The sequence below is a fragment of the Apus apus genome, chromosome W (assembly GCF_020740795.1).
Source record: "Apus apus isolate bApuApu2 chromosome W, bApuApu2.pri.cur, whole genome shotgun sequence".
NCBI lineage: Eukaryota > Metazoa > Chordata > Aves > Apodiformes > Apodidae > Apus > Apus apus.
The window spans coordinates 8,591,121-8,611,341 of NC_067311.1; the positions used below are offsets into that span (position 1 = coordinate 8,591,121).

A 20,221-nucleotide genomic window follows, 5' to 3' on the forward strand; every position below is an offset into this window, starting at 1 on the left:
AAGGTTTATAAAAACCAAAACGTGTATAACTGAAACATCATACTATTGCATAACAATGGCAGGCTCAATTATAATGCATCTCAGGATGTTTTGGGAGCTTGTTCTGTTTTGGTGATTCTGTTTACACCTTGCAGGTGATGTTCAGAGGCTGGAAACAGTGTTAGAATCCATCCAGAAAAATATCCACTCCTCATCACACATCTTCAGACTTGCCCAGGATGCATTTAAAATAGCAACGCTCATGGACAACTTGCCAGATATCACTCTTCTGAAAGTTTCTCTGGAGTTGGGCCTTCAGGTATTTCCCCTGTTCATTATTACTACAGTAGAAGACAGGAATTTGACCCTGTGTTGGTGGGTACAGCTCTTTAAATCCCTGAGAACCATACCCTCTTTGGGCTCTGTCTGGAATTTTTAGATTGTATTTTCTGATGTAAAGTGCAGTTGACTGGTAAACACAGAGCCTGCCCCTTCTTCCAAAGGTGGCTGTCAATGTTTGACTCAGTTTGACAACAATGCTCTCGATCCCCTCCCCCTCCCACCCAGGTAGGGAAGGAGAGAGAGAAAAAAAGAGAGAGAGACTTGGCTAGATTGAAAACTGAACCGTGCAGCTTTATTTAGAATACTAATATGTGATATGAGAGTATATATGTATATATATATATGTGATTATACAAAGGTGTGGGTAGAAGCCTCTTGCCTCCCCCCACCCCCAGCAACTCCCACAGCACTTCCCTCAGACGAGACAATTTTGAGGAATCCCGAAGCTGCTCCTGGAGAAAGGCAGAGAGTTACGAGGGTCAGGAGGGCTGGAGGTTGATGGGTTGACGATGATGGGCAGATGGTGTTTTCCCAGACGCCGGCCACGAACAAAAGAAAGAGAGAGAGAGAGAGAGAAGGAAGGCAGACAGAGAGGCGAAGCGAAGCAGCGAGAGAGCGAGGCAGGAAGGAAGGAAGTTTTCTTCTGTTATCTCCGACCTTCCCCCGAGCCTACGTAGATATATGGGATGGAATATCTCTGGCCAGTTTTCCTGTTCATCTAACCCAGCCTCCCACGGGGGGGCCACAGATCCCCCCACAGTGCCTGAGCCGGCAGAGCAAAGGCATGACCTTGAGGGCCCAGCAATTACAAAAACATTCCAGTGTCTTATCAACCTAGCAGAACACGCAGTTGCTAGTTGAAGAAAGCTCACTGAAATGAAAAAAGGAATCAGCAAAAGAAAAACTGGCTTCATCCTGGCTCAAACCAGGACATTCCACCCCTTATTCCATACCATACATTACGTACAGGCTCTATACCTTACCAGTTGCTAAATCAAGAGTTCTCTCCCAACGTCAAATTACCCTGAGGTACATATTGTACCTCACCATCCTCCATCATTACACACCAAGTATGTCCAGGTCCCTGAGCAAAAGCAATACCCCGGACAGGTTTACCTTTGCCTGAAACAGGATAGACCCAGACACTTTTACCCAACAAGTTTCTTTCACATACCACAGGGACTTTATCCCCATCTGTAGTATGCAAAAGGTCTGATTGAGCAGCCCCAGCCTGATTGATGGATCCTCTGGTATTAACTAACCAGGTGGCCTTTGCCAAATTTTTATCCCAGTTTTTGAAAGTTCTACCCCCCATTGCCTTTAGGGTAGCTTTCAACAGACCATTATACCTTTCAACTTTCCCTGAGGCTTGTGCATAGTATGGGATATGGTAGATTCACTCAATACCATGCTCTTTAGCCCAATCAGTAACAAGACTATTTTTGAAATGGGTCCCATTTTCTGATTCAATTCTCTCTGGAGTACCATGTCTCCACAGAATTTGCCTTTCAAGACCCAGGATAGTATTCCTGGCTGTGGCATGAGGCACAGGATATGCCTCCAACCATCCTGTACTAGTTTCCACCATTGTAAGCACATAGCGCTTCCCCTGGCGGCTCTGAGGCAGTGTGATGTAGTCAACTTGCCAGGCCTCCCCAAACCTGTACTTTGACCACCTCCCCTCATACCACAAAGGTTTCAACCATCTTGCCTGTTTAATTGCAGCACACGTCTCACAATCGTGGATCACCTGCATAATAGTGCTCATGGTTGGATCCACCCCTCGATCACGAGCCCATTTGTATGTTGCGTCTCTGCCCTGATGACCTGAAGCATCATGGGCCCATCGAGCTAGAAAGAGCTCACCCTTGTGTTCCCGGTCTAAGTCTACTTGGAACACTTGAGCAGCCTCATCTGCTCGTTGGTTGTGTTGATGTTCCTCAGTGGCTCGACTCAGAGGTACGTGTGCATCTACATGACGTACTTTTACCACCAATTTCTCTATTTGAGCTGCAATGTCCTTCCAGAGGTCAGCAACCCAAATAGGTTTACCCTTTCGCTGCCAGTTGTTCTGCTGCCACTGCTTTAGCCAACCCCACTACAGAAGGGTCATCTGAAAGGCCAGACAAAGTACACAGCTGTTCAGTATCCTCAATCTCTACAGCCGCTATACCAAAGGCCCACCAGTACCCTTTCGGGTCACGGAAGTATCCTTTCCTAAGATAATCTTTACCAAGGATGCACGGAGCATCTGGGCCAGTCACTATAGGGTGCATCTGCCACTCCTCACCAGTAAGGCTCACATCAGCCTCCACAACAGTCAGCTGTTGAAAGCCTCCTGTCACTCCAGAGATAGTGACGGAGTCTGTTCCCTCATGATTCGACGGGACCAGTGTGCACTGTGCACCCGTGTCCACCAAAGCTCTATATCTTTGTGGTTCTGATGTGCCAGGCCATCTAACCCACACAGTCCAATAAACTCGGTTATCCCTCTCCTCCTCCTGGCCGGAGGCAGGGCATCTCTAGGGCTGAGCATTAGAACTCGATGAACCATCCTGATTATTGACCGATGCAACCTTCCTCTTGGAAGAACCATCTCCTGGTTTTGTTCTTTTTAGTAGCTCTTGCACACACAACTGGAGAATATCAGTGGGTTTCTGGTCCCAGATTCTCATGTCCTCTTTAAAATGATTTTTCAAGAGAGACCACAGGTGGCATCGCAGTGAGTCCTGTCTTCCTCGCTGCTGTCTCGTAGCAGGACGTCTCTTATTAATGACTGCAACACGTGGCCCATCGTCTCTAGGGAGAATCTGGGGTTTACTTCCCCATCCATTTGGCATCCTATTCTTTCTGTCAGTCACATTTTCAATGGCTGAGGTTTGGAACTGAAGGGAATCAGAGATGATGTCTCCATACTCTCGTGCTTTGAAAGCCACCTCACACACAGTTGGTCTTATGCCGTCATCATCAAAGCATCCCATAAAGGAGAATATATGGGCATGTGCTGCTGGTACAGCCTGAGCAAATCTCCGGAACATCGGTGTGTCACACTCAACATCATCAGGATTTGTAAGTCCATCTTTATCATAGATAACTTCTCTCACAGCTATTTCTCTCAAGTATGTGATGGCTTTCTCAAGAGTGGGTGTTCTGCTCCAGTGCCATTCAATGTCACCCTTGTGGGGGTATCTCTCTCTCACAGCTGAAAGAAGTCGGTCCCACAGGGTGGTAGTTCCCACCTTATTACTAAGTGCTCTGTCAATACCAGCATCTCTGGCCAGGGATCCCAACTGCTTGGCTTCTTTCTCGTCCATGTTGTGGGTTTCAGCACCACTATCAAAGCATCAGAGCAACCATGGAAGAATTCCCTCACCCTCAATGCAGGTAAAGTCCTTTCTCATGAGGCGCAGTTCTTTCATAGAGTGAGGATAGAAAAGGTCGTCGTCGTCATTGTCGTTGTCATCTGATTGAGGAGGGCCTGCTGTCGCTTTATCTGTTTGAGAGTGGCCTGGTTTTTTATCTGTCTGAGAGGCACCCGCTCCATCAACTGTATTAGAATCCTCTTCTTCCTCACCCTCACCTTCTGCTGCTTTAAGGAACTCTGGATATCTCAGACGGGAGCGGGTGAAAAGGGTGGAGCGCTTTGCCTTTGCCTTGCTCCTGGTCACAGGATCAACTAGCCTGATTTGTGATGGATCGGGCTCTATCTCTGTAGGAGCAGTTGTTTTTGTAGCAGTAGGAGTGGTGGTATTGGCAGCAGTGGTGTTGGCAGCAGCAGTGGCAGCAACATTGCCTGTGGGGGAATGGCAGTGAGCAAAACAGCAGCTGGCCCTACGCATCCACATTACATTATAAACATTCAGCAAAAACATCCCTACTGTGACAATGCTATTCAGATCAAAAGCTAGGAGATTCAACTTGAAAGAAAATAGAGGTTTAAAGTTGGACCAGCTAGAACTTGTACTGTGGCTGTACATATACAGTGCCCCCATAAAGAACAGTATCATAATCCCTAAAATGACCAAGCCAGTGATTATACGGATGATAATGGCTACAGTTCTATCAATAAACCATAAAACGATCACAAGAGCAGCCACAAAAAGCAAAATGCTCTCGGCTGCATACCACATGTACAGCTGCAGGCTTGAAAGAAAATCCAGTAGATTCATTGCAGCAAATGTCTGTTCAGTTTTCAATCCATCAGGAAATTCTGCAAAATTGCTTGCCATTGCTATGTGAGGGATTTCTCCCATCAGAGATGGAATTTGTAATCTGGCCTTAAAATTCGTGCCCCACGTTGGGCGCCAATTAATTGTTGTCAACGTTTGACTCAGTTTGACAACAATGCTCTCGTTCCCCTCCCCCTCCCACCCAGGTAGGGAAGGAGAGAGAGAAAAAAAGAGAGAGAGACTTGGCTAGATTGAAAACTGAACCATGCAGCTTTATTTAGAATACTAATATGTGATATGAGAGTATATATGTGATTATACAAAGGTGTGGGTAGAAGCCTCTTGCCTCCCCCCACCCCCAACAACTCCCACAGCACTTCCCTCAGATGAGACAATTTTGAGGAATCCCGAAGCTGCTCCTGGAGAAAGGCAGAGAGTTACGAGGGTCAGGAGGGCTTGAGGTCGACGGGTCGACGATGATGGGCAGATGGTGTTTTCCCAGATGCCGGCCACGAACAAAAGAAAGAGAGAGAGAGAGAAGAAGGAAGGCAGACAGAGAGGCGAAGCGAAGCGGCGAGAGAGTGAAGCAGGAAGGAAGGAAGTTTTCTTCTGTCATCTCCGACCTTCCCCCGAGCCTACATAGATATATGGAATGGAATATCTCTGGCCAGTTTTGCTGTTCGTCTAACCCAGCCTCCCACGGGGGGGCCACAGATCCCCCCGTAGTGTCTGAGCCGGCAGAGCAGTTGCTAGTTGAAGAAAGCTCACTGAAATGAAAAAAGGAATCATCAAAAGAAAAACTGGCTTCATCCTGGCTCAAACCAGGACAACACTCCTAGGAGAGACTTTACAAACTAAAAGGAAACAACTAAGTTTTTAGGTATCTGGAGTAATATTGTTTTACACTGATGAATCTTGGAGTTTACATGGTTCATTTCAACAAAAATAAATCTGTTCATCCCTATTCAGGGAGTTCTTAAAAACAACAAACAAACAAAATGCAAAGATCAGAAAACCATTTAATACTTTGCTTCAGTAAACAGAGTTCCAAAGGCTTCTGGGGAAATTATATTATCCCAATTGCTTCTTATGTCAAAGAAAGGTACTATTTGCTTATTCTAGACTTTTAGAAGCTAAAGTCTTTACTCAGAAAGCTGAGATTGTGTGCTTTGTTAGCCTTTCTTATTCCCAAGTTTGCTGTGGAAGTCTGCTTTTTTTTTTCACATCTTGGCATGTTTCTGCCTTAAATGTTTGTTTTCTTGAGAAAGATCCTTATGATTGACTATTGAATGTGTTACCCCAAGCATTCACCAAGTGTCATTCAGTGGCAGCAGTACACTTTGGATATCACTGTGTTCATGGATACGCCTGTGTGGATGATGGTGTCATCAGAATGTCTTCAGTAAGATCTAGTGTAAGGAATATCATGAACTTGTACTTTCTCCTAAATCCAGCATTTGGAATAAACAGGTGTAGAATACGTTCAATGTCTGTCCCAAGCTTACTAAGGTGTTTTCAGGTAGTTTGCTTTCCAGAAGAAAGATGCAGAGCAGTTTTCTAGTAGTAGCTCACAGCTGTATAGATTTCTACAGTAATGTTCTTTCCTGTAAAAGCCTCACAGTGCCAGCACTGTCTTCAGTGGCCTTACATATGCTTTCCTCTCTCCTGCCCAATGACCTAATGGCAATTAGATTGTCTATAATCACTATCTAGTAACTGACTGCTTATGACATTTATGTGCCCTATAAAACTGTCCTCATGTGGCAAACTGAACAACAGTGTCCTCACAGGTATACTGTTCTGCCTTTCAGCTACAACAATGACAAGTTGGAGTGATTGGGCTGAGGAGATTATACCAGCAATTTCACAACTTTGTCACTGGGATTTCTGCGACAGAAAAGCCTCTTATATTGTTCTAGATTTGGGAGTAATTTATGGACTTCTGGGTTCTTTTTCCCTATTTCCAATGGCAGCATGTGTTATGTGACTCAGCAGAGGGAAAGCATTTAAACTAGCTATGGAAAGAGGTCATAAGCGTGGCCAAATGGGCATGGAGCACCCTAGGTGTATTCTGTCATTCAGAACCTTACTGGCACAGAGGCAGTAAGATCTGCAGGTACAGGAGGGGCTTCTATTCTTCCTTTTGTCTGTTGTATGCTACATCAATGTAAGTAAGTATTACCACACACATGCAGACAGTTACTGCTGGCAGGACTGCTGAGCAAGTTAGTGCAGGTGGTCACTCGATGCGTATTTGGCAAGTAGTGTCCTTTCCCTGAAAGCCTGTAAATAAATAAACCTCCTTCCAATGTGCATGATGAAGAGATTTCACATTGGCACAGGAGCTAATGGTTGGTTGGCTATTTCTTGCATCTCTTAAGGGTAGTGAGTTCTTCTGTTCCTCTAGACTAAGAAATTCTTAATTAAAAAAATAAAAATGCCATCAGGACAAAGTCCTGTTCTCTGTGGAAGAGAGCTTGGCTTTCAGATAAGCTATGTAATACCCAGGGGCTTCTTGTCATTTTCAGACATTATTAACCTGTTGAGAAGTTCTCTTCAATTGATAGCACAGATCTTGGATAGAACTTGGACAGATCTGGAACATCCTTTTAGGAAGAGGTGGCTCAAGAATGTATGGGGCAGAAGTGAAATAATTCTTTGGCTACATGGGCTACAGTACAAATTAACTTCAGTTCCTCCTTGTTCAAGATTTATTTGAAATCCTTGAGGTTTTTTTATCGTCAGTAAAGGGCTCCTCTCTTAGTGCTCTCAGCTTGTCGGTTTAATCAAATGAAAGGTACCTAATTCCTGATTAGTTCCATGTAAGATACATTTCCAGGTCAAGAAACTAGATATAGTATTGTGTTTTGCTCTCAAGTTAGGACTGCCTACACTGAAGCTGCTATTATACCCACGATGCATGCTGAAGGCTCTTGTGACTGATGATCCTTTTACAGACCACCACAATGAGGGAAGTCATCAGAGAAGACTTTGAGAGTAGTAGTCATTCACACCATTATTTTTTTTACCTCCTCCCCTTCCTCACCAGTAGCAGAATTTAGTCCATAACCCTGTATTTCCTCTTGGATTCACTCTACTTGGGGAAAGCTGAGAATTCATCTTGGATATTGGGAGAGTGTTAGTTTTCAATTTGTATGTGCATTGATACAGGAAGTCACCTAGACTCTTTCTCTTCGATGGAGAGAATAGGACAGATACTTGCACTCCAAAGCATTTTGACTTGGGAATGGGAATGCCTGTTTTTCTTCCAGAAAGACTTCATGCAAAGGCTGGTTCCATAATTTGTTAGCCATATTTTCATATTTTAAAAAGATTTAGGTTGCTCCTCACAGATCAATTTGCTTTCTCTCAAAATGCTGTTCTCCAACCTAGCACTTAAATTCCTGTTTTGTTGAAATGATACCACAATGTCTGAGGCCAACAAAGCTGGCCTTATGCTGTAAGTTTAGGTGATGTACAACTAGTCACCAAGCTCCCAAGGTGTGCACGTTTGCAGGGCAGCATGGAATCACTGATAATTGTTTATAACCAGACTTAAAAATCATCTGTGCATTTGTGCTCCTCAGCAGTCTTTCCATCCTCTTAATTATTCTATCTACAGCTTAGGACTAAAGGAGGTGGCAGGAGTAACAAATAAGACAGAAGGCTACATGCCACTTTGAAGTCACCTTAGGATTGGGGGGGATATTGGGTTGAGAACCCTCTTACAAATGCTGCTGACTCCAATCTGTTTTGTGAGTGCATTTTATGAGTTAGTATGTAAAGATCATTGCTGAAAGCTCTCATTGACCTATTATTGTTTAATTGCTGCAAATAGTAACATGATCATGGATATTATAACAGGAAAACTACTTGTTTTCTTTAGATGTCTGTGGGGTCTGTCCAGTTAGCTGAAACAAGCTTTCCATGCAATTTCCATGCAGTGTTTGTTTTACTGCAAAAACATATTTGCCCATGTTTTGAGAAACAACATAGGCAATAACTGCAAGCAATGTAAAATATGGGCACTGTAATCAGAGCTTAAAGTCCTTTTTTTATGATTCTGATGGTTTTACAGTAGAATGTCTTTGCAGGGACTCCTTGTTCAGAGAGAGAAATCACCACTATGGACTTACTAATAATATCTGGATATATCTGGAAGTCCTTGCAGCATAAGGAGCCAGTCAAATAACAGTACACTCTAACTCCCATCTGTATTGTTGAAATCAATTAAAAAAATGCAGATGGGGAAAAAATTAGATGGGTTAGTTTGCCCAACAAGAGTTGATGTGTTTCCACTTTGAAGACTAAAATACACAGAGGAAGGAGACACAATATAATTTAATTTGAATAATTGATAATTGGTTAGGCTTTTTTGTTAGTTTGGGGAGGGGGGGGTTGGAGGGGATGTTTTTGTTTGTTTTTTGGGGTTTTTTTCCTTCTCCCTGAATAAAACAGAGTTGCTCCTCTAACCTTGAAGGACCTGCAGTTGGAATTACTCTGTATGCTCTTCTAGGATAGCTGAGCAGCATTTGTCTTTTGACATATCAGCTAAAAAGTGATAACAGAGTGGAGAGGGCAAAAGGCTGCCATTTTGATCCTCAGTATATCTGAGTAACTTAAATCTTCATTTATATATTGTATTGGTTTTTCAATAATATTAATTTGTATTTTGTTTGTGTTATTTTTATAGGTGATGAGAATGACACTGTCAACACTGAATTGGCGACGGCGGGAAATGGTGAGGTGGTTGGTAACATGTGCAACAGAAGTAGGTATGTTCCGAAATGCTTCTCAAGGGCTACTGCCTTTTTGTCGGCTAATCTTAAGAGGGCTTGATCTTGTTTGTGAAAATCCAGGCTCTGCAAATGTCTCTCACTTATTGTTAATCTATAAAATTCCTTTGGTCAGAAGACGTTAATTATGGCAATGAGTATGTGATAGAATAGGCTGTCACAGTTTGACTCAGGATCAACAACAATGCTCTCAATCCCCTCCCCCTCCCACCCAGGTAGGGAAGGAGAGAGATGATCTGGATTGAAAACGAAATGACACAGCTTTAATTAAACACTAATAATGCAATAAAAGATATATAATTATACATATACGTGTGTTCAGGAAATGTGCAAAACCCCTATTGCCTCCCCCCACCCCAGCAAATCCCACAGCACTCTCCTTAGCTGCGAACAGTCCCGAAAAGTCCCGGATGGGTGCCAGAGAGAGTGCAGTTAGGAGGGTCAGGAGAGCTTGAGCTCAGGGGTCAACGGTGATGGATGGACCAAGTCATCCCTGGATGCCGGCCATGGACAGAAGAGAAGGGAAGAAGAAGCAGGAAGGAAGTTGTCTTCTGTGATCTCTGACCTTCCTCTGAGCTTACGTAGATATGTGGAATGGAATACTTCTGGCCAATTTTGCTGTCTGTCGAACTTAGCCTCCTACAGGGGGGTCATAGATCTCCCCGTAGTCTATGAGATGGCAGGGTAAAGATGTGACCTTGAAGTCCTACCAATAGCATACATTTCAGCATTTGTTATCAGTCCTAGCTGGAACACTTTGCTACTAGTTAAAAGAGAGCTTCCTGAAGGAAAAAAAAAATCAGTAAAAGGAAAAGTGGCTTCATCCTGGCTCAAACCAAGACATTCCACCCCTTATTCTATACCATATATTACATATAGGCTCTATATTTTACCAGCTGACAAATTAAGTATTCTCCCTCATAGTCCGATTACCTTGAGGTACACATTGTACTTCACCATCCTCCATCATCACACACCAGGTATGTTCAGGTCCCTGAGCAAAAGCAACACCCCAGGCAGGTTTACCTTTGCCTGAAGCAGGATAAACCCAAACACTTTTACCCAGCAGGTTTCTTTCACATAGCACAGGGACTTTATCCCCATCTGCAGTATGTAGAAGGTCTGACTGAGCAGGACCAGCCCGATTGATGGATCCCCCGGTATTAACTAACCCGTTGTCCTTTGCCAAATTTTTGTCCCAGTTTTTGAGAGTTCCACCACCCATTGCCTTCAGGGTACCTTTTAACAGACCATTGTACCTTTCAATTTTCCCTGAGGCTTGTGCATAGTATGGGATATGGTAGATCCACTCAATACCATGCTCTTTAGCCCAGTCACTGACAAGACTGTTTTTGAAATGAGTCCCATTGTCTGACACAATTCTTCCTGGAGTGCCATGTCTCCACAAGACTTGCTTCTCAAGGCCCAGGATAATATTCCTGTCTGTGGCAAGAGGCACAGGATATGTTTCCAATCATCCTGTACTAGTTTCCACCATTGTAAGCACATAGCGCTTCCCCTGGCGGGTCTGAGGCAGTGTGATGTAGTCAATTTGCCAGGCCTCCCCATACCTGTACATTGACCACCTCCCCTCATACCACAAAGGTTTCAATCGTTTAGCCTGCTTAATTATAGTGCACATTTCACAGTCATGGATAACCAGCGCAATAGCATCCATGGTCCACCCCTCGGTGGGTGCTTAACCATCTGTACATTGCACCTCTGCCCTGATGACCTGAAGTGTCATGGGCCCATCGAGGGAGAAAGAGCTCACCCTTATGTTCCCAGTCTAAGTCTATTTGGAACACTTGAGCAGCTTCATCTGCTCCTTGGTTTTGACGATGTTCCTCAGTGGCTCGACTCAGAGGCACGTGTGCATTTACATAACAGACTTTTACAACCAGTTTCTCTATCCCAGCTGCAATGCCTTTCCACACGTCAGCAACCCAAATAGGTTTACCTTTTTGCTGCCAGTTGATCTGCTGCCACTGCTTTAGCCAACCCCACAAGGCATTTGCTGCCATCCATGAGTCAGTGTAGAGATAGTCTCGGCCACCCCTCTCGCTCAGCAGTGTCCAACGCCAGCTGGATGGCTTTTACCTCTGCAAACTGACTCAATTCTCCTTCTCCTTCAGCTTCTTGTGCAACTAGTTTTGTAGGACTGCACACAGCAGCTTTCCACTTCCGGCAGTTCCCTACAAGACGACAGGAGCCATCGGTGAAAAGAGCAATTTGTTTCTCAGTTTCAGGTAGATGATCATATGGTGGAACTTTCTGAGCCTGTCTCACCACCTCTTGTGGTGGCATTCCAAAATGTGTGCCTTCTAGCCAGTTTGTAATTGCTTCTACAATACCTGGTCATTTAGGCCTTCCTATTCAAGCTCACTGGGTAATTAAAGCAGTCTATTTACTCCAAGTCACATCGGTGGCATGATGGATAGGACAAAGGTTACTCTGGAACATGAAGCTCAGTACTGGTCATCTCGGCCGCTGGAGGTGTTGCGCTTCAGTGCCGATCACTTCCAAATCAGCTCTAACTCCTTCGTATGCTGCAAGTATCTCCTTCTCAGTTGTTCTGTAGTTGGCCTCGGAACCTCTGTAACTCCAGCTCAAGAATCCCAAGGGTTGCCTCGAGTCTCCCCTGGTGCTTTCTGCCAGAGGCTCCAGTTTAGGACCGTTGTGTCTGGCTGCAGCGTAGAGCACATTTTTGATGTCTGGCCCTGTTGGAACTGGTCCAGGGGCCATTGCTTGCACAATCTCCTTTTTAATCTGCTCAAAAGCTTTCTGTTGGTCAGGACCCCATTTAAAGTCACTCTTCATTTGAGTCACCTCATTGAGAGGTTTCACCATTTCACTGTAACATGGAATATGCATTCTCCAGAAACCAACAGTCCCTAAAAATGTTTGAGTGTCCTTTCTAGTTGATGGCGAGGCCATAGCTGTTATTTTATTAATCACATCCATTGGGATCTGGCGACGACCATCTTGCCACTTGATTCCCAGGAACTGGATCTCTCGTGAAGGTCCCTCGACCCTGCTCCTTTTTACAGCAAAACCAGCATCCAGTAGAATGTGGATGATATTTTTACCTTTCTCGAAGACTTCTTCTGGCAAGTCACCCCACACAATGATGTTGTTGATGTACTGCAGGAGTTCTGGAGCTCCACCCTTCTCCAGTGCAGCATGGATCAGTCCATGGCAAATGGTTGAGCTGTGTTTCCACCCCTGGAGCAGTTGATTCCAGGTGTACTGGACTCCCCTCCAGGTGAAAGCAAACTGGCCTGCACTCTGGTGCTAGAGGAATGGAGAAAAATCACAGAATCACTGAATCACCAAGACTGGAAAAGACCTTTAAGATCATCAAGCCCAACCTATGACGAACACCACCACCGGCTAGACCATGGCACTACATGCCACATCCAGCCTTTCCATGAACACATCCAGGGACGGTGCCTCCACCACTTCCCTGGGAAGTCCATTCCACAGTCTAATCACCCTCTCCATGAGGAAGTACTTCCTAATATCTAACCTAAACCTCCCCTGGAGCAGCTTGAAGTTATGCCCTCTTCTCTTGTTGCTAGTTGCCTGGAAAAAGAGCCCAGCCCCCACTTGAGTACAACCCACCCTTCAGGTAGTTGAAGAGAGTGATAAGGTTCCCCCTGAATCTCCTCTTCTCCAGGCTGAACAACATCACCTCCCTCAGTCTATCTCTATAAGACTTTCCCTCTAGTCCTTTCACCAGCCTTGTTGCTCTCCTCTGGACCTGCTCCAGCACCTCAGTATCCTTCTTGAAGTGAGGGGCCCAGAACTGGACACAGCACTCGAGGTGAGGCCTCACCAGTGCTCTGCAGGGGAAGAATTACATCCCTACTCCTACTGGCCACACTATTCCTGATACAAGCCAGGATGACATTGGCCTTCCGGGCCACCTGGGCACACTGCTGGCTCATGTTCAACCAGTTGTCAAACAGTACTCCCAGGTCCCTCTCTGCCGGGCTGCTCTCCAGCCACTCTTCCCCCAGGCTGTAGCATTGCATGGGGTTATTGTGGCCAAAGTGCAGGACTCAGCACTTGGTCTTGTTGAATTTCATGCCATTGGCCTCAGCCCATCGACCCAGCCTGTCCAGGTCCTCCTGCAGCTTCTTCCTACCCTCCGGCAAATCGACACTCCTCCCCCCAGCTTGGTGTCATGTGCAAACTTACTGAGGGTGGACTCAATCCCCACATCCAGGTCATCAATAAAGATGTTGAATAGGACTGGGCCCAGTACTGATCCCTGGGGGACACCGCTGGTCACCGGACACCAGCTGGATGCAGCTCCGTTCACCATCACTCTCTGGGCCCAGTCATCCAACCAGTTTTTGACCCAGTGAAGGGTGCACCTGTCCAAGCTGTGGATTGCTAGTTTCTCCCAGAGGATGCTGTGGGAGACTGTGTCAAAGGCCTTGCTGAAGTCAAGGTAGACCACATCCACAGCCTTCCCATCATCCACTAGGTGGGTCACCCAGACATAGAAGGAGATGAGATTAGTCAGGCAGGACCTTCCTTTCCTAAACTCATGTTGGCTGGACCTGATCCCCTGGTTGTCTTCTACATGCCGCTTGATGGCACTCAGGATGATCTGCTCCATAGTCTTGCCAGGCACCGTGATCAGGCTGACAGGCCTGTAGTTCCCTGGATCCTCCTTCCAGCCCTTCTTGTGGATGGGCATCACATTGGTCAACCTCCAGTCATCTGGGACCTCCCCAGTCAGCCAGGACTGGTAATAAATGATTGAAAGCAGCTTAACCAGTTCTTCCGCCAGCTCCCTCAGCACCCTAGGATGAATCCCATATGGACCCATGGACTTGTTGGGATCTAAGTGGCACAGCAGGTCCCTAACTACTTCCTCATGGACTACAGGAGGGGGATTCTGCTCCCCATCCCTGTCTACCATCTCAGGAGCCCAGTTGTCCTGAGGGTAGCTATTCTTTTTGTTAAAGAATGAGGCAAAGAAGGTGTTAAGCACCTCAGCCTTTTCCTTGTCCTCTGTTACTAAGTTTCCCCCCTCATCCAATAAGGAATGAAGATTTTCCCTGACCCTCCTTTTGTTATTAATGTATGTATAAAAGCATTTTTTTAGCATCCTTTACAGAGATGGCTAGTTTAAGTTCTAGCTGATCTTTTGCGTCTCTAATTCTCTTTCTGCATGACCTTACAATATCCTTAAATGCTTCCTGATTCACCTGCCCCTTTTTCCAAAGTTGATAAACTCCTTTTATTTTTGAATTCTTGTAATAGTTCCCTGCTCAACCAGGCCGACCTTTTTCCCTGCTGGCTCCTTTTTCAGCACATTGGGACAGCCTGCTCCTGCACCTTCATAATTTCATTCTTAAATTAAGCCCAGCCTTCCTGGGCTCCTTTGTTTTTGAGGGCTGCTTCCCAAGGGACTCTCCGAACCAGCCTCCTGAGGAGACCAAAGTCAGCCCTCCGGAAGTCCAAGGTAGAGGTTTTGCTGACAACCCTCCTAACTTCTCCACATATTGAAAATTCTATCATATCCTGGTCGCTGTGCCCAAGGCAACCTCCAACCACTACATCTTCCACCAGCCCTTCCCTGTTTGTGAACAGTAGGTCCACCTACCACCTCCTGGTAGGTTCACTTACCAGCTGTAGCAGGAAGTTATCTTCTATACATTCCAGAAACCTCCTGGCTTGGCCCCTTTCTGCTGTGTTGTACTTCCAGCAGACATCTGGTAAGTTATAGTCCCCCACAAGGGCTAGTGGACATGAGATATCTCCGAGTTGTTGAAAAAACATCTCATCAGTCTCTTTATCCTGGTCGGATGGTCTGTAGCAGACTCCAACTAGGATCTAAGCCTCATTGGCCTTCCCTTTTATCCTTACCCATACACATTCTGCCTTGGTGTGTCTAACATTGAATTCTAGGCAGTCAAAGCACTCAACATATAATGCCACTCCACCACCTCTCTTGCCTTGCCTGCCCCTTCTAAAGAGCCTGTAGCCATCCATTGCAGCACTCCAACCATGCGAATCATCCCACCACGTTTCCAAGATGGCAATTATATGCATGAGCAATGTCAAGAGTGGCATACCACCTGGCTGCTTTCAACCCAAGCTTGTACTGAAGTTTTAGCATGTCCTGCACAGCAGCACTGAGTGGTGGTGTAACCCCATTCAGGCCACAATAGTCCACAGTCAGCCTCCACTGGCCATCAGGCTTTTGCACTGGCCAGATAGGACTGTTGAAGGGTGAATGAGTCCTGCTGATCACTCCTTGACTTTCCAATTGCCAGATAAGCTTATGAATGGGAATCAGAGTCTCTGTTGGTGCTATATTGTCGTCTGTGCACTGTTGAAGTGGCAATTGGCACCTGTTGGTCTTCAGTCTTCAGCAACCCCACTAGAGAAGGGTCATCTGAAAGGCCAGGCAAAGTATGCAGCTGTTCAGTGTCCTCAGTCTCTACACCTGCTATACCAAAGGCCCACAGTACCCTTCAAGGTCCCAGAAATATCCTTTTTTGAGACAGTCTATGCACAGGATGCACGGAGCATCTGGGCCAGTCACAACAGGGTGCATTTTCCACTCCTTACCAGTGAAGCTCACATCGGCCTCCACAACAGTCAATTCTTGAGATCCTCCATCACTCCATAAACTGTGACCGAGTCTGTCCCTTTATGATTCGATGGCATTAGGGTGCACTGTGCACCAGTGTCCACCAGGGCTTTATAACTTTGTGGTTCTAATGTGCCAGGCCACCAAATCCACACAGTCCAGTAAACTCTGTTGTCCCTCTCCTCCCCCTGGCTGGAGGCAAGACACCTCTAGTATTGAACATTAGAAGCTTATGCACCATCCTCGGTGATGACTGCTGCAGCCTTCTTCTTGGAAAAAACATTTCCTGTCTTTGTTCTGTTTAGTAGGTTTTGCACACATATCTGGAGAATATCAGTGGGTCTCTTGTCCCAGATTCTCATGTCTTCTTTAAAATAATGTAGCACACAGGTGGCGTCGCAGTGGGTCCTGTCTCTCTCGCTGCTGTCTTGTAGTAGGACGTCTCTTCTTAATGGTTGCAACATGTGACCAGTTGTCTCTAGGGAGATTCTGGAGTTTACCTCCCCATCTGTTTGGCATCTTATTCTTTCTGTCAGTCATTTGTTCAATGGCTGAGGTGTGGAACTGATGGGAATCAGAGATTACGTCTCCATACTGTCGTGCTTTGAAAGCTACCTCACAGTTGGTCTTGCATCATCATCAAAGTACCCCATGAAGGAGAATATATGGGCATGTGCTGCTGGTACAGCCTGTGCAAACCTCCGGAACATTTGTGTGTCGCACAGAATGTCATCAGGATTTGTAAGTCCATCTTTGTCATAGATCACCTCTTGCACAGCTATCTCTCTCAAGTATGTGATGGCTTTCTCAAGAGTGTGTGTTCTGCTTTGGCGTCATTCAATGTCACCCTTGTGGGGATATCTCTCTCTCACAGCTGAAAGAAGTCGGTCCCACAGGGTGGTAGTTCCCACCTTAATACCAAGTGCTCTATCAATCTCTGGCATCTCTGGCCAGGGATTCCAACTGCTTGGCTTCTCTTTCGTCCACGTTATAGGTTTCAGCCCCACTATCAAAGAATCAGAGCAACCAAGGAAGAAGTCCCTCACTGTCAATGCAGGTGAAGTCCCTTCTCATGAGGCACAGTTCCTTCATAGAGAAAGGCTGGACAAGGTCATCATCGTCATGTGATTGAGGAGGGCCTGCTGTTCTATCTGCTAGAGAAGGGCCTGATTTTTTATCTGTTTGAGAGGTACCTGCTCCGTCACCTGATTTAGAATCATCTGCTTCCTCAGTTTAAGTCTCTGTTGACGTGAGGAAAAAGACTCTATAACCCCAAGAATTTATAAAGCAGGTATTCTTTATTGCAGTGATGGATGCATGGGGGGGGTCGCTCCTCCAAACACACACACCAAAGAACAAGAACAATATATATTTATTCACTTAAAAATATACATATACACTACCATGACAAAATCTTGATCTTTTGGCACTAATTCTTGATTCAATATAAAAAAAAGCAAGCCCCTGTGGCTATTAAAAATTCCATTTCTTGTTTGTTTTACCCTAGCTTTACTATAACCAGTGGATCTGCTAGGGTGGACTCCCCAGGTGCCTGTGAATCCTCCTCAGAGGTGGCAGCTGAATTCTGACTTGGTTGTAACTTGAGACAATTTTATTTCCAGTGTCCCTTTTATTTAAAAAAAGGCACACTTATCCCTTGATATACCTCCATGCTGATTGGTTATTTTTTTCCCAGGGTCCCTTAAGGCTCTATAGCCTTTGTTATTTCCTCCTTTTCTTTCTTGCTCTAAGGCAGCTACTGTGGCTACAGCCATTCCTTTGACAATATTTAGAGTTGTTTGATTTATGCTCCCTCCTGGAAGTTTGCCTATATCTTTCCAATGAGCTATAATACAGCAAAATTCCTCCACTCTGTCACCCACCCATTCTGAATTTCTAATTGTTGTTCTTGTTCTGGAGTAAGCCTCCTTCAGTTACGGCAACAAAACCAGGTAGGGAGGTAAAACTTTCCACAAATTTTACAATATAGATCAATTGGGGGAGTCCAATAACAATTATATGCAGGGAAACTTAGACCAATGACATTCCCTACACACAGACCCAATTACTAAATGACACTTTTTACACTGGGAATAGGGAAAGGCTGATGGAACACTACCAGCAAAAGTCTATGCACTCTGCTTTCCCCATTTCCTTTTCTCATACAATTTCCAAAATGTTCTTAGTGTTACTTAATATCTCACTTCATTCGTCTCCAGCTGCACCCCTTGCAGGATAACAGAACCGTGGAACGGAACTCAACGCTTGCTTCGTGCTCAATTGCACGTCTCAGGCGTGTCTGATTTTCTCAAGCCTTTCACACCACTCACTTCATCTGTCGCTGACCACATCCCTCTCAGGATAGTGGAACTGCAGCTCGAGACTCTGCACCCACTTTGTGTTAATAACGTCTCATTCTCTCCCACATTCGCTTCAACACAAATCAGATGCTATAATCATACATTTAAAATAAATTCTAATTACTGACAACTGACAAAAAAAGGGACAGACACAATAGATGAAAACAATTCAAAAAAACCTTATCTCAACCACAAATTACCAGTACCAAACAACATACAAGTCCAGGATATACCCCAAACAGCCTAATGTGGACCTCTAACCCACAGTCCTGGATTACTGAAAAAGTTACATGAGTACTCTGGGACTCCAGACTCCCGCACCCTGCTCCGCACAGGACGTCTCCTACATGTTATGGGATACCAACCTTGCCAGCCATACAGTTACTGTTACAGTTACAAAACATAAAAGAAAAAGAATACCTTGTCCATTGAGATGGTCCTTGTCTGTCCCTGCAGTGATCTGAATGAGTCGAGGAGTCCCTCCGAGAAATCACCTGGGGGTACCCTAGGGAGTCCTGTCCTCAGCAGGTCCTGCAGCCAGACACAGAGTGTCCCATCTGGGTCGCCCAATTGATGCGCGGAAAAAGACTCTATAGCCCCGAGAAGCTATAAAGCAGGTATTCTTTATTGCAGCACTGGGTGCGTGGGGGATCGCTCCTCCAAATACGCACGCCAACGAACAAAAACAATACATATATATTCACTTAAAAATATACGTATGCATTACCTAACAAAAGAATAGGCAGGATTATACAGATTAATTCCCTGGTTTCGTTATAATATTTAAATCATCTCCCCAAAGTCATTAACATAAAGCCACGCCCATTCCCGCATGCACACTCGGTGGTCGTGGGCAGGGGTCTCTTGGAGGAAGGCTAGTAGTCTTCTTCGCTGTGCTGGGTCATGTTGTTCCTCATTCTGGCAGGTTGGCTCATATACGCAGTTGAATCCTGCTTCTTGGGCTCTCAGGTGAGACACATCCTAGTTCAGCATAATACCTCTAACAAACATTAACAGATTCTACTATTCAGCATCATATAGGTTTAGCAAATTTAACCCTTAAGTCTCTAATTCACTATTGTTGCTTGAAGAAACTGGATGTCTCAGAGAGGAGCAGGTAAAAAGGGGGGGAGCGTTTTGCCTTTGCTTTGCTCCTGGTCACAGGATTAACTAGTTTGATTCGAAAGGGAGTGGACTTGATCTTTGCAGAAGCAGTTTTTTTTGTAGCAGCACTAGTGGTGGTTTCAGCAGCAGTGGTGGTGGCACCATCACAGGTGGAAGCAGCAGCAGTGGCAGCAGCATTGCCTGTGGGGGATTGGCAATGAGTGGAACACCTCACCCTATGCATCCACAATACATTATAAACATTCAGCAGAAGCATCCCTACTGCAACAGTGCTATTCAGATCAAGAGCTGGGAGATTCAGCTTGAAAGAAAATGGACAGGTAACATTGAACCTGCTACTGCCATTACCAACATAGACCGTTCCGTTCACTTTAGGATCTGTACCGTAACTACACATACAGTGTCCCCATAAAGATCAGTATCATAAACCCTAGGATCACTAGGCTGATAATTATATGGTTGATTATGGCTACAGTTCTGTCGATAAACCATAAAACAATCACAAGAGCAGCTACACAGAGCATTATGCACTCGGCTGCATACCACATGTACAATTGCATGTTGGGAAAAAGGTCCAGCAGATACATTGCAGAAAGTGTCTGTTCAGTTTTCAATCTGTCATTAAATTCAGCAGAAGTGTTTCCCATTGCTATCTGAGGGATTCCTCCCATCAGAGATGGAATTTTGAATACTCCCAATTAGTGAAAATGTATAATCTGGGCTCAAAATCGAGCCCAGATTATGTGCCAATAAAGTGTTGTCACAGTTTGACTCAGGATCAACAACCAGGACATAGGCACAGGCCAGGGGAGACAATAGTTGAGTAATGCAGTG

General features: G+C 45.2%; 1 protein-coding gene across 2 annotated transcripts in view; it reads left to right on the forward strand.

The window, feature by feature from the left end:
- The window catches only part of LOC127395158 (zinc finger SWIM domain-containing protein 6), a 210,948-nt gene that overhangs the window by 186,310 nt on the left and 4,417 nt on the right, over positions 1-20,221 (forward strand). For both annotated transcript variants that reach the window (XM_051641640.1, XM_051641641.1), the window contains exons 12-13: positions 135-298; positions 9,184-9,265. In XM_051641640.1, coding sequence (XP_051497600.1) covers positions 135-298; positions 9,184-9,265 — 246 coding nt within the window. The remainder of the gene's footprint in view (positions 1-134; positions 299-9,183; positions 9,266-20,221) is intronic.